Source organism: Rhamphochromis sp. 'chilingali', assembly GCF_963969265.1.
Source record: "Rhamphochromis sp. 'chilingali' genome assembly, chromosome: 14".
In the NCBI taxonomy this organism is placed as follows: Eukaryota; Metazoa; Chordata; class Actinopteri; order Cichliformes; family Cichlidae; genus Rhamphochromis; species Rhamphochromis sp. 'chilingali'.
Genome location: NC_137941.1, coordinates 31762860 through 31775731, shown reverse-complemented (window position 1 = coordinate 31775731; position 12872 = coordinate 31762860). Strand labels below are relative to the sequence as shown.

Sequence of the window (12872 nt, the reverse complement as noted above, 5' to 3'; positions counted from 1 at the left end):
CTAAACAATGTGCCCAACAAATCATTGACCCAACCGTAAGGCATTTGTTAAATCATGCAACAGCTTTAAAACAGGTCACTGAAGTCTGCTACAGGAAGGCCAAAACAGAGAGAGGGTCAAAGAAGCAAGATGGTTGATACCTGAGGTGAATCCATAAAAACACACTTTATACCTTCAACAGGAGTAGCACTGACCAGCCAACAAACATCAGTCACGTGTGTGTCAGTCATCAGAGAGGAACATGGGGTGTCGGTGTTGAAGAGGGGAGGACAATGTGCTTTTAAGACCTTGATGTTTGGTAGGATAAATCAGTGGTTCTTGATGTGCTCAGTTTTACTCATAGGTCATCGCAGCACCCCCACCTCACCTGCCCTTTTTCTCCCCCTCTCATGTTTCATGTTTCAGTGTTCGCTGCCAGCCAAAACAAAGAGTTGAAGGATCAGTTAAAAGTTAAAAATAGAAACTGCAAAGCAAAGCTGGCGAGCTTATTACTAAAAGGAGAAATCAGCTGTCCTCTGGAAAAGTTTTGTGATGCCACCTTTGGTTGTTAGGCTTCCCATCAGCTGTGCTGGTGTTCTGAAATAGTTAAGTCATGATAGCTGCTGATAATGACAGTGACTTAACCTTTAATGTGGTTTTCTGGCTTTATAATGTTGTTTTATTTTGAACAATTGCTTTATTTCACATTTGTTTTGACTGAGGTTGAAAAACTAAATAAATGATTTCTCCTTAAGGTGCGCTTGAAGATGCAAAAAAAAAAAAAAAAAGAATAAATAAATAATAATGTCATGCTAATTTTTCATTTCAAAACTTTTCCTTCACTAACCATACCCTGCTTCCGCGCATGTACAATGAAAGCTTCAGGTTTAAACACAGGGGCAGACAAAAACAATAATTAAGGCTGGGAATTTTGAGTCCATACCAGGCCACCCTGTTCATGCAAACCACCAGACCGCTATTTTTCTTAGGCTACCTCTACGTGTTGATGTAACTGGTGCCAGGCTGGCCCAGGTTTGACCACTATGTTCTGCTGGGAGCAAAGTTATCCAGACGGCAAAATACTGAAATTTGGGACTGACCAAGTAGTTTATCTGAATACTGAGTTTTTAATGTGTGCTAAGGCTCTGGGTGCTCTCTCAAAAACTCACTTGGGAATCCCCCAGGCACACCACATGAAGGCTATAGGTTACAGTGTATACTGTAGTATTTTTGAATAACTTTGCTTATTTTAAATGCTGCATGTAGAAAGAGGGCTATTCTCAAGTTTTCCCTCTCTCTCCTGATAAATATCAGTTATCAGTTATCTATAGAGAGAGGGGGACATGGATATCTAAGCACTATCTAAGCACTTAGATAACTGCTCTATGTTATATATTAGGGTCACGCTCTGTACTCCATATGGACTACAACTACAGCTAACTATACGTGAAGAAGAACTTTAGCATTTCTGTGGAAGGCTACTTGTATGATGTACAGTAAGATCACCTTACAGAGTGGTTCCCAAAGAATATTCTGGGGTTTCCCCTCCAACAGCAGTTTAAAAAAAGGCCTTCAAAGCATTTTTTATTGATTTCATGGGGGAACACGGATGGGAGCGTTGGTGTGGATAACAAAGAGGCAGATGAAAGTTGGGCTTAATCTGTTTCTTTTAATGCCAGCAAAGGTCAGACTCATGTGCCTTCCCACCCACCTCCCCTGGCACCCACATAAAGGGTACAGGAATACACAAATGCATAGCCCAGCATGTGGAAAACAGCACTGGAGTTGTACTGAGGTTTCTGCATATCACAGACAAATAACAGATTTACTATTTGTTGTTTGTGGATATGAAAAAAGTGTTAGTTATCAATAAGTGGACATGTGTGCTTCCTTGAGAATAATAGAAGAGACGGGGAGGATGAGGATGACTTGTTTAAAGGGAGCTGTAGACAGGACAGCAATAGAGACGTAACTCTTTGTAGATGAAAGGGAAAATGATGCAGGGTCATTTTTAGCCATTTAATGATGGAGCTTTTCATCCGAGGTGCCTCACAACAATGAGGGGGTGGCATGTCAAGAATCAAATATCACAGATGTTTTAGCTCTTTAATTCACATTTGGGCTTGACTACGGGTGTATATAAAACACACACAGCCAAGGGGGGGACTTCAACCATTTTATTTAGGTCTTCTGAATTAAAGGTCCTAATTTTGCTTTTTGTTTGTTTGTTTGTTGGTTGGTTGGTTGGTTTTAAATTGAAGTGACATGCAAGGTAGTGCTGACTCAGCATACAGTAGCAAATTGTCAATCCGGTCTTTAAGTGATGACGTGATGAATCCTGCTTCCGGGCCCAAACTACCCTGCGTTTAATAAGACTGTTGTGTTTTTAACATGTTTTAATGCTTTGTATCTTATTCTATTTAATCTCAAAAAGCCCCTAAAAACAGTCAGTGACTGTTTTTCACTCGGTTTTTATTACCGCTAATCATTTTAAAGCTCAGTTTTTAAGACCTTAGATGTAACTATAGCCCAGCCCATGCAGCAGTATATGAATGACTAACCTCGTATTCTGGATGGATTATCTCAGTTGTTCTCCTGGCTGAAGTTTGGTCCGTTTACAGCCTGCCACCCTGCCATGCGACTGCATTTGTCCCTGACCATTGGGAGCCCTCGTGTTAACTTTTATCAAGTGGAAAAAATTAGCGTTCATCCTCCAGCTTCACTGTTTATATTATGCTAACATAGCTGTGTTGCTAGCGATCACGTAGCACATCGTTATATACCAGCTAGCCAAACTTCAGTAACCCTACAAACGTCACTGCTGTTTACTTTGTCTTCATTTATGTTGGAAGTGATAGCAGAGCTGTATGTTTGAATTTGTTTCAGAAATCTCTCAGTCAGAACATGGTATATTATATTTAGATGGAAACTAGCGAGCTAACTTCCTGCTAACTTCTGACTCCGTTAAATTTAATAAATTCCGTTTTCATGGATGCCTGGATGTTTAACTTAATTGTTACACCTGGTAGAGCAGCCACACTGATCATTTTATTACAGACAAAATAATTTAGACAGTTTTTCAACTCTCAGTGATCCCGCGGTGATCGTGTGACTTAGGGACCTGCAGCGGAGTTTAGACCCAGACACGGCTAGTGACGTCAGACTGAACAACCGGATACACACAGAGAAAAAAAAACGAACAATCATATGACCCCTATGAGCAAGCACTTTGGCGACAGTGTGAAGGAAAAACTTCCTTTTAACAGGAAGAAACCTCCAGCAGAACCAGGCTCAGGGAGGGGCGGGGCCATCTGCTGCGACCGGTTGGGCTGAGAGAAGGAAAACAGGATAAAAGACATGCTGTGGAAGAAAGACAGAGATTAATAACAAGTGTCTACCCTTAGCAGATAAACAGCCCAAAGTTTAATGTTTCCACCTGTGTGGTTGACTGTGGGGATGGTGTTCCTTGGGTCATACTCAGCATTTCTTTTCCTCCAACAATGGAAGGTCAAGCCCTTTCTCCCAGGTAGATGGTAAACTTAAGACAGGCTTGTACATGTGCCTTCTTGAGCACTGGGACCTTTTGGGCACTGCAACATTTAAGTCCATTATAGAATAGTGAGTTACCAATGGTGTTCTTGGGGACTGTGGTCCTAACTGCCTTCAAATCACAAACAACCTCTATCCGTGTAGTTTTGGAGCAATCCACCACCTTTCTCATAGCCCTCAAAGTCCTTACCCCACGAGGCAACATTTTGCCTGGAGCTCCAGACCAACATGATTTTATATTTCTTCTATTTCCAAATAATCACACCAACACTTGTCACCTTTGCATCACGCTTCTTGTCAATGGTAAAAGGAAAGCCACCTTCTTGCCACTGAAAACTCCAACTTTAACCCTATCATAGTTAACCCTTGAATCTTCCCTCTTGCTTTACGGTTTTTGGAGACTAAGTATATTTTTTATATACAGCTTGAGTCAAATATGACACAATCAAGCTCATTAGCTAGCTGAGCACACAGCAACATGTAGAAAATGGCTAATGTCATTAAAACTGACCGCATGAAATATTAAGTTTGAGAAATAGCTTTGCGTACAGTATTTCAGTGGGAATACACATTAATATGCTCAAATGCCTTCACATATCCAGTCTTTTCCCTCACTGACTTCTTACCAGGTGTTTTTACCAGGCTCTCTTGACCACATTTTTTCAACCCCATAAATCTTCCCTCCTATTATGTAACTAAGCTTTGTCCGAGGTCTTACATTCTTCTAAGCTACTCCTATAATTTGCTGTATTTATATGTACAAATGTAAAACAAAAATGTTTTCCTGTGCTTGTGTACATCTACCTAGCCCCATAAACCATCACACAATCTTATTTTATGATTTTCAGCTAGGGAGAAACAATGCCATAACATGCTTGGTTCTTTACAGCAGCTTCTATAAAACATTGTGAAGGTTTCTACAGTTGTATTGCTGTGTTAGTGCAGTTGTGTTGTGATCCTGTATTTTGCCTTTAGAAAACTAATCAACATCACATTCAGGGTCTAGCGGGTCTTAGCGAATGGGAGTTCACTCACGCCTGCTGCAGCGTTACTGCTTCACCAAAACTGGAGAATGTGTGTCAGAAAAACAATATGTGGGAATAACACCAGGGTTACTGCCCAGGGAGTTGCATGCTTTTCAGAGTGGGTCAACAGTATAGCAAAGGGAGGGAAAGCATACTGATTGCTGATTTGTCTGAAATTCATGACTGGGATCAAGTGTGACCTCACTGTGCATCGAGTTCGGCGTTGGCTGAGGAATCTCATGGAGAAGCCAAGCGGCTGTTAAACAACCTTTATCATCCTTCTGAAAATAAAAGCAAATCTTTCTTTTGCTACGGGAGCAACTTAAGGTCTGGAAGCGCAAACTGCACCTGTAAAACTAGCAAGAGACCTAAAATAGAGTACGAACCTCAAGAATACCTGTATTCTTGCCCTTAAAAGTTTGTAGACCGATCCATTATAGAGAACAACAGCATTGCATAAAAATACGAAGCAGCAGCAGGAAAAAACAAGAACAAAGGCAATTTCAAATACTACTCGATCAGTTTGAATTATAAACACAGAAAATTGCTGTCAGATTTTGATCCGTGCAATAAAAGCTGGAAGCATCTGGTTGGTAAAGGCTTCACTTTCAGTGCGACAATGATCCCAGACACAACGCCAGTGCAGTAAAAGCATACCTGGATAGAAAAACACACAATGAATTCCACATTGGACCTCAACATCATAAATGCACCCATTTCTCATTTTTCTACTGACATATAAAGACAGTGAGGGGTCGCTCAAGACTTTTGCACAGCATCAAACAACTTGATTTATTCTATCTTTAGAAGATTTTGCTGCTCTGAACATGTTCCTCTATTTTGCTCTGTTACCCCCATAACAGAAGTTTGCAAAAATCTGGAGGCCAGCAGGTGTTAGGGTGCCTGCTGGTTGTCAGATATGGCTGAGAGAGATCAGCCACTCATGAGTTCTTGAAGAACTCATAGTAAGAAAACCCGTTTTTGCCTGTAGTTCCTCTAACACTGAGCTGAACCTCTCTGTTTGTCCGACAAAGCTGTGTTTTGACTAATTCTCCCAACCTGCTGTGCAACCTGTCTCCCTAGCAACATCAGCTTGTGCCTGTATATCTCCACATCATGCATTAGTGGAAAACATGTGGCCCATAAGTGTACAGATGTGAAAGGTTTTGATGATTCTGTCTATATTTCTTTTGGTGTTGACGTCTTACAAAGTTTTCTTGTAAATATATGAGTCAACCGTGGCTGCCGGTGTTGAAGGTTTTTACAAAAACTCATAAACAAGGGTTAGAGAAACCATCACAAAGCCCCACTTAATTCTTCCTCTGCCGCTGTGTAGGAATCATACTGGGGATTTTTTGTAAGAATCCCACCATGATTTGTGAGCCTTGATTATATAATAATGTAGCTAGGGATTGTTCATAAAAAAAACTTTATTTCAAGTTATCAAACCGATTCAGAGATGTCCAAGGAGAAGAAAAACTCATGGAGTGATAAAGGAAAAGATCAAAACTTGGAAAACATGTAAGAGAAAACCCAATAGAGGAATGGAAACATGGACACTTGTTCCCTTTATCTTTGGTTTTAAGATGCTCGTAATGAGTTTGAACTCTAATGAAAACCTCCAGCAAGTCAAAAGACGTCGACCTTGAGCGTGCAGTGTTCTTTAGTTCCTCAGTCAGAATCACCCCCCGCAAAGTCGCTCAGCTCCAGCCTTCACAAAGGGACTTCACTAACCAGTAGGTGACGTCACGGTTGCTGTGATGGCCGTATCCACAACCACACACTCGAAACAAGTTTGGTGATATTCATCCACTCTCTGCGCTCACATTAATCAGACGTGCAGGTCTAAAGTTTCTCCCTCTCCCGCACCGTTGCCAGATTTAATTTCCTTTTTGCTGCAGTCATGAGAGTTTCACAGCACACGCGCAGCTTGTTTGGTAATTTGTTTCAACACATTTCGTCACACAACACTTTATTCTAAATGATGAGGAGTGCATTTGGTTTTCACTACTTTTTCACTGATTTGTTAAACCATCTTTAGCACAGGATACATCACACCATACTTTAGCAAGGAAACGAAGATACTGCCATCCCATAATTCATAGTGATTCACCTTCTGAAGATCAGTAAATATGCCCCAGCAAAGCTTTTGTCACCAAAACTGATAAAGTGGTGGAGATCGTGGAAACGTTAATAAAACATGTGCTTTCCACTTCGTGCCACAGCACACTGATATGTTTTGATTTTTGAAAACAGCCTGTGAACATTACGCTGCCTTACGATCCGTTTCTTGTCAAGGTGTTGTCATGCATGAAGAATCATGAATCAGTTTAGACTCTGGGTCAGCTGGAATAAGTGTTGGCTTTAGGGAATTGTACCTTTTTAAACTAAATGCTAAACACGATATGAGGTAAATTTTTTGGACTATTCAACCGTACTCATTAGGCCAGATTGTTTTCTTATGTTCTTGCTTTGTTAAGCTGTACTTTTGAGTAGCGCTCTGATTAGCTGACCTCCTTTACAAGCTGACTTATTAAAATATGGATAGAAGTGTTATTTTTTTAGCTTTAAATGTAGCTGTAATGAGCTCTTTATAGACCAGTGTTTTTAAACATCACTTTTGTCATATTTTGGAATTTATTAATCAGATTTCAGTTCCACTAGGTCTCAGGACAGAGACATATTTTACATACAGTCCTTAGTTTATATTTGGATATTTACACTTTTTTTAATGCTCACCTGTGTTGTAGTAAGATTAGTAAGGACTACCAAGCTGGATTTCAGGAAATTTGAAGACATTTTAATAAATTCATTTACAAATTAAATTCACTTTATTAGACACACCTGTTCAGCTGTGGTAAATGGGCTGATTCACCCATTCACACAGATCCCTGCTAGCATGTTTTTCTATGCTTTTTCTAAGAGCTTTCTCTCTAACACTTGATGCATTAGAGAGCAACTTGGGGTTCAGTATTTTGCACAAGAAGTCTTGCATGCAGTGTGCCGCAGCCAGGGATCAAACTGTTAAACTTCCAACCGATCTGCTGTACCTCTTGATCTACAGTCAGCCGAGAGATGTGTGCAGCAACAACAGAAGATTGGAAAATAAATGTTGCCTGGTCTGATGAGTCTTGATTTCTGTTGCAACATAAGGATGATAGTGTCAGAATTTGGCAGGAACAGCATGAAAGCATGGATCCATCCTGCCTTGTATCAACAGTTCAGGCTGGTGATTGTGATGATCTGAGCCTGAAACCAAATTAGTTTACTTGGAGTTCACTGCACTTAAATGCCTCCACTGTCACCAGATCAGGAGATCATGGTGGTGCAGCAGACAAATCTTCAGTAATTGTGTGATGTACCAAAATCTCTGGGGGATGTTTCCAAGCAGCTTGTTAAAGCTACACAAACAATTAAGGATGTTGTGAAGGCAAAAGTGGATCCAACCCATTACAGCAAGGTGTACCTTACAGCAAACTGGCCTCGGTTTCCGAGCAGAGCCATCAAAGGGTGGAGTGTGTCCACACGCTGTTCATTTGTTTGCAATAAATGTTAATGATGATCCTCATCCTGTATCCCACCCTGGTGATAGCCACAAAACTGTCACGCGAAACCACCCCTGTGAACAAATTTCACATTTGACTGGCAAAGTAGTTTCACGAGAGCAACATTTATTGAAATCAATTATATTTTGGTTCTTGTGAATTCCTGCTGGAATTCAGATGTACACAATATACAAAGGGTGCATTTGGTAGCAAATACTCTTTCTATAAAGACAGCAGCAGCAGAATTGGCATGTACAAAAATACACATTTGATTTCCTCACACCACACACCACATACGAAACAACAAGATAATATATTTATATAGAGATTTATACATATATATATATCTGCATCATAAATATGGAGAACTATACAGGCTGAACACAGTTCTGTAAAGGAGATAATAATATTAATAATAATACAGGACAAAGTACACTATGAGATCATTTAAAATGGCAGCACATGACAATGGCCTTACTTCTGTGTGTGTGGTCCTGTGAAGAAGCTATGTAAGAGATAACACTGTTTATTACTGGTGCAAACTAACAATAGCTAACATTATCTGTGGGTATGTATTTACATACTTTTCATCACGGTAATAGACAGTGGAATAAGGCCATTTACTGTTAAGTGTCACTATGGAGTCAACACTGCAGCGCTGGAACAAAAAGATCATACATGTATGGACAAAACACACAAACTGGTACATCCAACTCAACATGCACTTGCTCAACAAGGTGTCTCCTTGCGATACCCAAAGGGTCCTGATGAGGATAATTAAGTGTTTTGAAAGCAAAACTAAATGCGATTTCTCTTTCAGCGGCACTGATTTTCTTTTGGCTCAGGACACGCTGACAATCAGCAATGCTTTCTTTTACACACACACACGCACACGCACACGCACACACACACACACACACACACACACACACACACACACACACACACACACACACACACACACACACACACACACGCAGATATCTTCTCCTTCCAGGTCAGAGATATTAACCAGACTTACTGAGGACGACGCTGTGCTGTGTGTCTGCAGGATGCTTATACGAACACAAAAACTGCCCCCACCGACTCACTGACTCAGACAAACACTTCAGTCACTGGAAAAGAATTAGTTCACTTCATGGTTGCGATCGGTCACGAGCGGCACGAATGTTGCTCAAGTTTTTAATGTTACTGTTTGTACTGTCACAGCCTTCGTTTCCCATCAGCTGTAATGGATGTTCTGCTTGCTTTCTAAACATTTTGCAAGCTTCCCGAACATGAAAAAAAGGATTTCTTTGTCGTTTCTTTTTCTTACTGCTGACAAGCTCTCCAGACTTTCATCACATGCTGAAAAAGAAACAACCATAGATCTGGAAGGTGCACAAGGATGCGGTGAGAGAAACATTTTGTCCAGAGAAACCAGATTTTTGGTGTTCGAGACGCTACACTTACGCTGCATCTGTACCTCATAAAAATCTTAAACCGCTGATGTACCATTACAGTAGTCAGCAACAGGTTAAAGGAGTATATGAAAAATAATACAATAAAAAGACAGTTGTGTACAAGTTACAATATCACATGAAAGTCAGTCTCCCCTGTACAGTTTGTCTTTCCAAAGTTCCTTTTTACACATACGATTCTTCTGCAAAAAAAAGTTGCTCAAAGTCCTCCAGCCGCGGGTCACTGCACCGCCTGTTCTGCCACTCCTTCTTACCCTGCACAATTGCTAGCGTGACCTCATGACTCCTCTGCAGGCAGGCGTCCACATCCTCTTGACCTTGTGAGGAAAAGTAGTCCCTTACAGCCCTGGTGGCAGAGGGCGACAAGCAGAGGCGCGGCTTGGCGTGGTTATCTGACGCTCTGCCGTCTTGGGGCCGGGCTTTAGAAGCAGGAAGTCTGTCTAAGATAAGGCTGGGGCCACGGTTAGAGTTCACATTGACCTTAGCAGGCTCAGATGCTCGGCGAGGAAGGGTCTTCCTCCCTCTGTGGATGTCCACGGCAGGAGTTAGAGAGTGGGACTTTTGTCTTTGGAGGACCAGAGTGGTGGCACTCTGTCCAAAGAAAACACCTTTTGGGGGCTGCACGCAGCCACCTTCAGCCAGCCTCTGTGCGATCTCAGCTCCTGGGTTTGGTTTGAGTTTGTTAGGAGAGGTCTGGTCATGGAGCTGTCTCAGATCTTTGACTGTCAGAGGCTTCTCTGTCGCACCGTAAAAAGGAGAGTGGCTGCGCTGCAGCTGCAGCAGAGCCTGCTGGTAAGATGGAGGGCTGCTTGACCTATGTCTGCAGTCTTGATTTGTCACCATGGCCTCCTGGGCACTGACAGAGAAGCAGTTAGTGGTTGAGAAGGATTTCCCGTTAACCACGGGCAGGTCCTCCTCAGTGTGTCCACTATCGGGCTGCCTTAGCGTCAGGCACCGGTCCCTTTTAAGCCACGTGTTAGGGTGGAGGCCATGAGAGTGGGAAGCACTTTGGCAGGTTCGAGGGGGTTGGGTGGCTTGTGGCCAATGAGCCAGCGCTTCTCTCTGAGGGGGAGAGCTCCTTGAGGACTGCTGTGGGCGTCCAGGAAAAAGGGGGGAGAGAGGAAGGGGTTCATTTAACGGAAGTGGCACATTTGTGGCGTAGTCAGTGGAGTACTGTGAGAAAGCAGAGTCTAAGGAGCTGAGGGAGGAGCCGGTTGGTGAGGTTGCCGGTGAAGACAGACTGGAACAACTGGCATCCAGTCGCAGTGGCGGTGGAGGGGCATGCTTCGTCTTCCTCCGCCCGCTGTTCTGGATTTTGACTCCTCTCTTCTCACAGCCATCCTCTCCCTCCTCTTTCAGCTGCAGCCCGTTCAGCCCCTGTTCAAGAAAAACCTCATCCACATCTGCTTCCCCCTCCATGGCAGCATCGTAGCTCGCCTTCCTCACTGACGGGTGGCGGTTATCAGCATGAGCCAAGACCATGCTTGAACTCGGCATGCTAGCCAGGGCTAAGGCCGGTTCTGAGCTCCTCCTCAGTCTCCTAGGACCCTGCGACGAGCCGTTGGCGTGGCGTACGCGAGGCTGTCGAACCACGGGACTGAACCTACTGGGTCTGGCCAGAGGCGGGAGCTGCAGCAAAAGGTTAGAATCGGGGTCAGGTTCGGGGTCGCCATCACTGAGCGTGATGACAGAGTCACGGCTGCAGCTGTCCGGCTTGTCTTTGTCGCGAAGCGGAAGCTGTTCCTGGAAGGGAGACTCGGGATCATCGTTCAGCTCGTTCTCCAGACTGTCGTAAGACGAGTCGTTCATCTGGAAGGACGACACATCTGGGAAGAAAAGGAGAAAACATGGTTCACTTTATTAGCAATTAGCAACAGTGCCATTTTTCACTGTAAAGAGTCGCTTTAACCGATTGGTTGCCATTGCTAGAGGACAAAAAAAAAAGATTCAATTAACTGAGAGCATTTCCTGAGCTGAATGAACAAAGTCACAGTTCACTGGTGCACATGAGGAGAATAGAGGACAAAGCATATCTCTGCTATGTGCTCTTTGACCCCTGGTGGTTACTTACAGCATGAGGAAGAGCTAACAGCATGAATGAGGATATTCAGTGCTATCTTAATCATGTGATCCTGGCAATCATTGAAATTACTGCAGGTCAATTTGTTGACCCCACTCAACATGACTTAAAGCTCCTGGGCAATTCAGTTGCACCCACACAGAGCAAGCTAGTCAGTCCCAAACCACCTTGATGCAACACAGTGAGGCTTTATCAGTACTTTTTCAGATAATAAATAAAGGATCCTTTATCCCACACACACAAAACACACACACTTGACCTTTAGAACAAATTTGACACAAGAACATCGTCTCCATGTGCATCTGTTTTTCTTTTGTTATGTTTTTTCACAGGACTAGCTGTGCTAAAACCCTCCTAGAACAAAGCTTTGCCACAAGAGCGTCATCAACTCCAGGCATTTATTTTGGGTTAAAATACATTTTCAGAATAACCAGTTAAATCTTAGATAGTAACGCTTAAAATGTTTGGTGGTTTTGCCCCCAAAATAAGGTTTAACAGGCTTTTCTTTCTTTTTTTACCAGCAGGTTATACAACTACATGTGCAACAACATTAGTGGCTTTTTCAGTTTCAGTTGATGGTAGGGGCGAGCGTGCAGAGTATTGTGGAATTTTACCATCTTATGCGTCAATGAAGTAGACTCAATTCAAGATTTTTTTAATGCCACACCTCTCCCTGTAATAGCTCTGGCTGTGCGGTTTCAGTTTGCATTTATTAAGTCAGAAAACTGAAAGCAAAAGAAACCCAAATTGCAAAATCTGTAAATGTTTCCATTACAGTTGCAGCCTGTTTGTTTTTTTATGGGATCAGACTCTTTAACAATGTAGGAATCAAGTCTCAATACTAAGCACTTTATTAGAGAGCAGTATTTTCTAGACCTCTTGGCTTTTTTGTCACTGTCTCAGCCATTCTTAACAGTTTTTTCCTACAAGCTTATACAACTAAACTGGATCACAAAATCATAAAATGTTAAGAAAAAGCCTGTACATCCTAATTAACTGTTTTTAAATTAAATTCCTACTGATATTCTGTCCTTTCTTTATTGTCTGGCCTAAATCTCAGTTCTTACCAGATCCATGGTCGCTGCTGCTGCTCTTCTGGCTGAAGGTTCTGAAGAGTGATGTGACGTCCCCCAGGAGGGTGCTGCAGTTCTCTATTAGGAAGCGAACAAGCTCACAAACCTGCAGGAACAAACAGCGCCTGATTATTTCATGTTGTCACCAACATCTTCACTTT

General features: G+C 42.4%; 1 protein-coding gene across 2 annotated transcripts in view; it reads right to left on the bottom strand.

Annotated features, from left to right (window-relative positions):
- Positions 1-8966: 8966 nt before the first annotated feature.
- Positions 8967-12872, bottom strand: part of arhgap20 (Rho GTPase activating protein 20) — a 71089-nt gene continuing 67183 nt past the window's right edge. For both annotated transcript variants that reach the window (XM_080902622.1, XM_080902623.1), the window contains exons 14-15: positions 12706-12817; positions 8967-11384 (exon numbers count right to left, since the gene is read on the bottom strand). In XM_080902622.1, coding sequence (XP_080758748.1) covers positions 9724-11384; positions 12706-12817 — 1773 coding nt within the window. In that variant the 3' untranslated portion in view covers positions 8967-9723. The remainder of the gene's footprint in view (positions 11385-12705; positions 12818-12872) is intronic.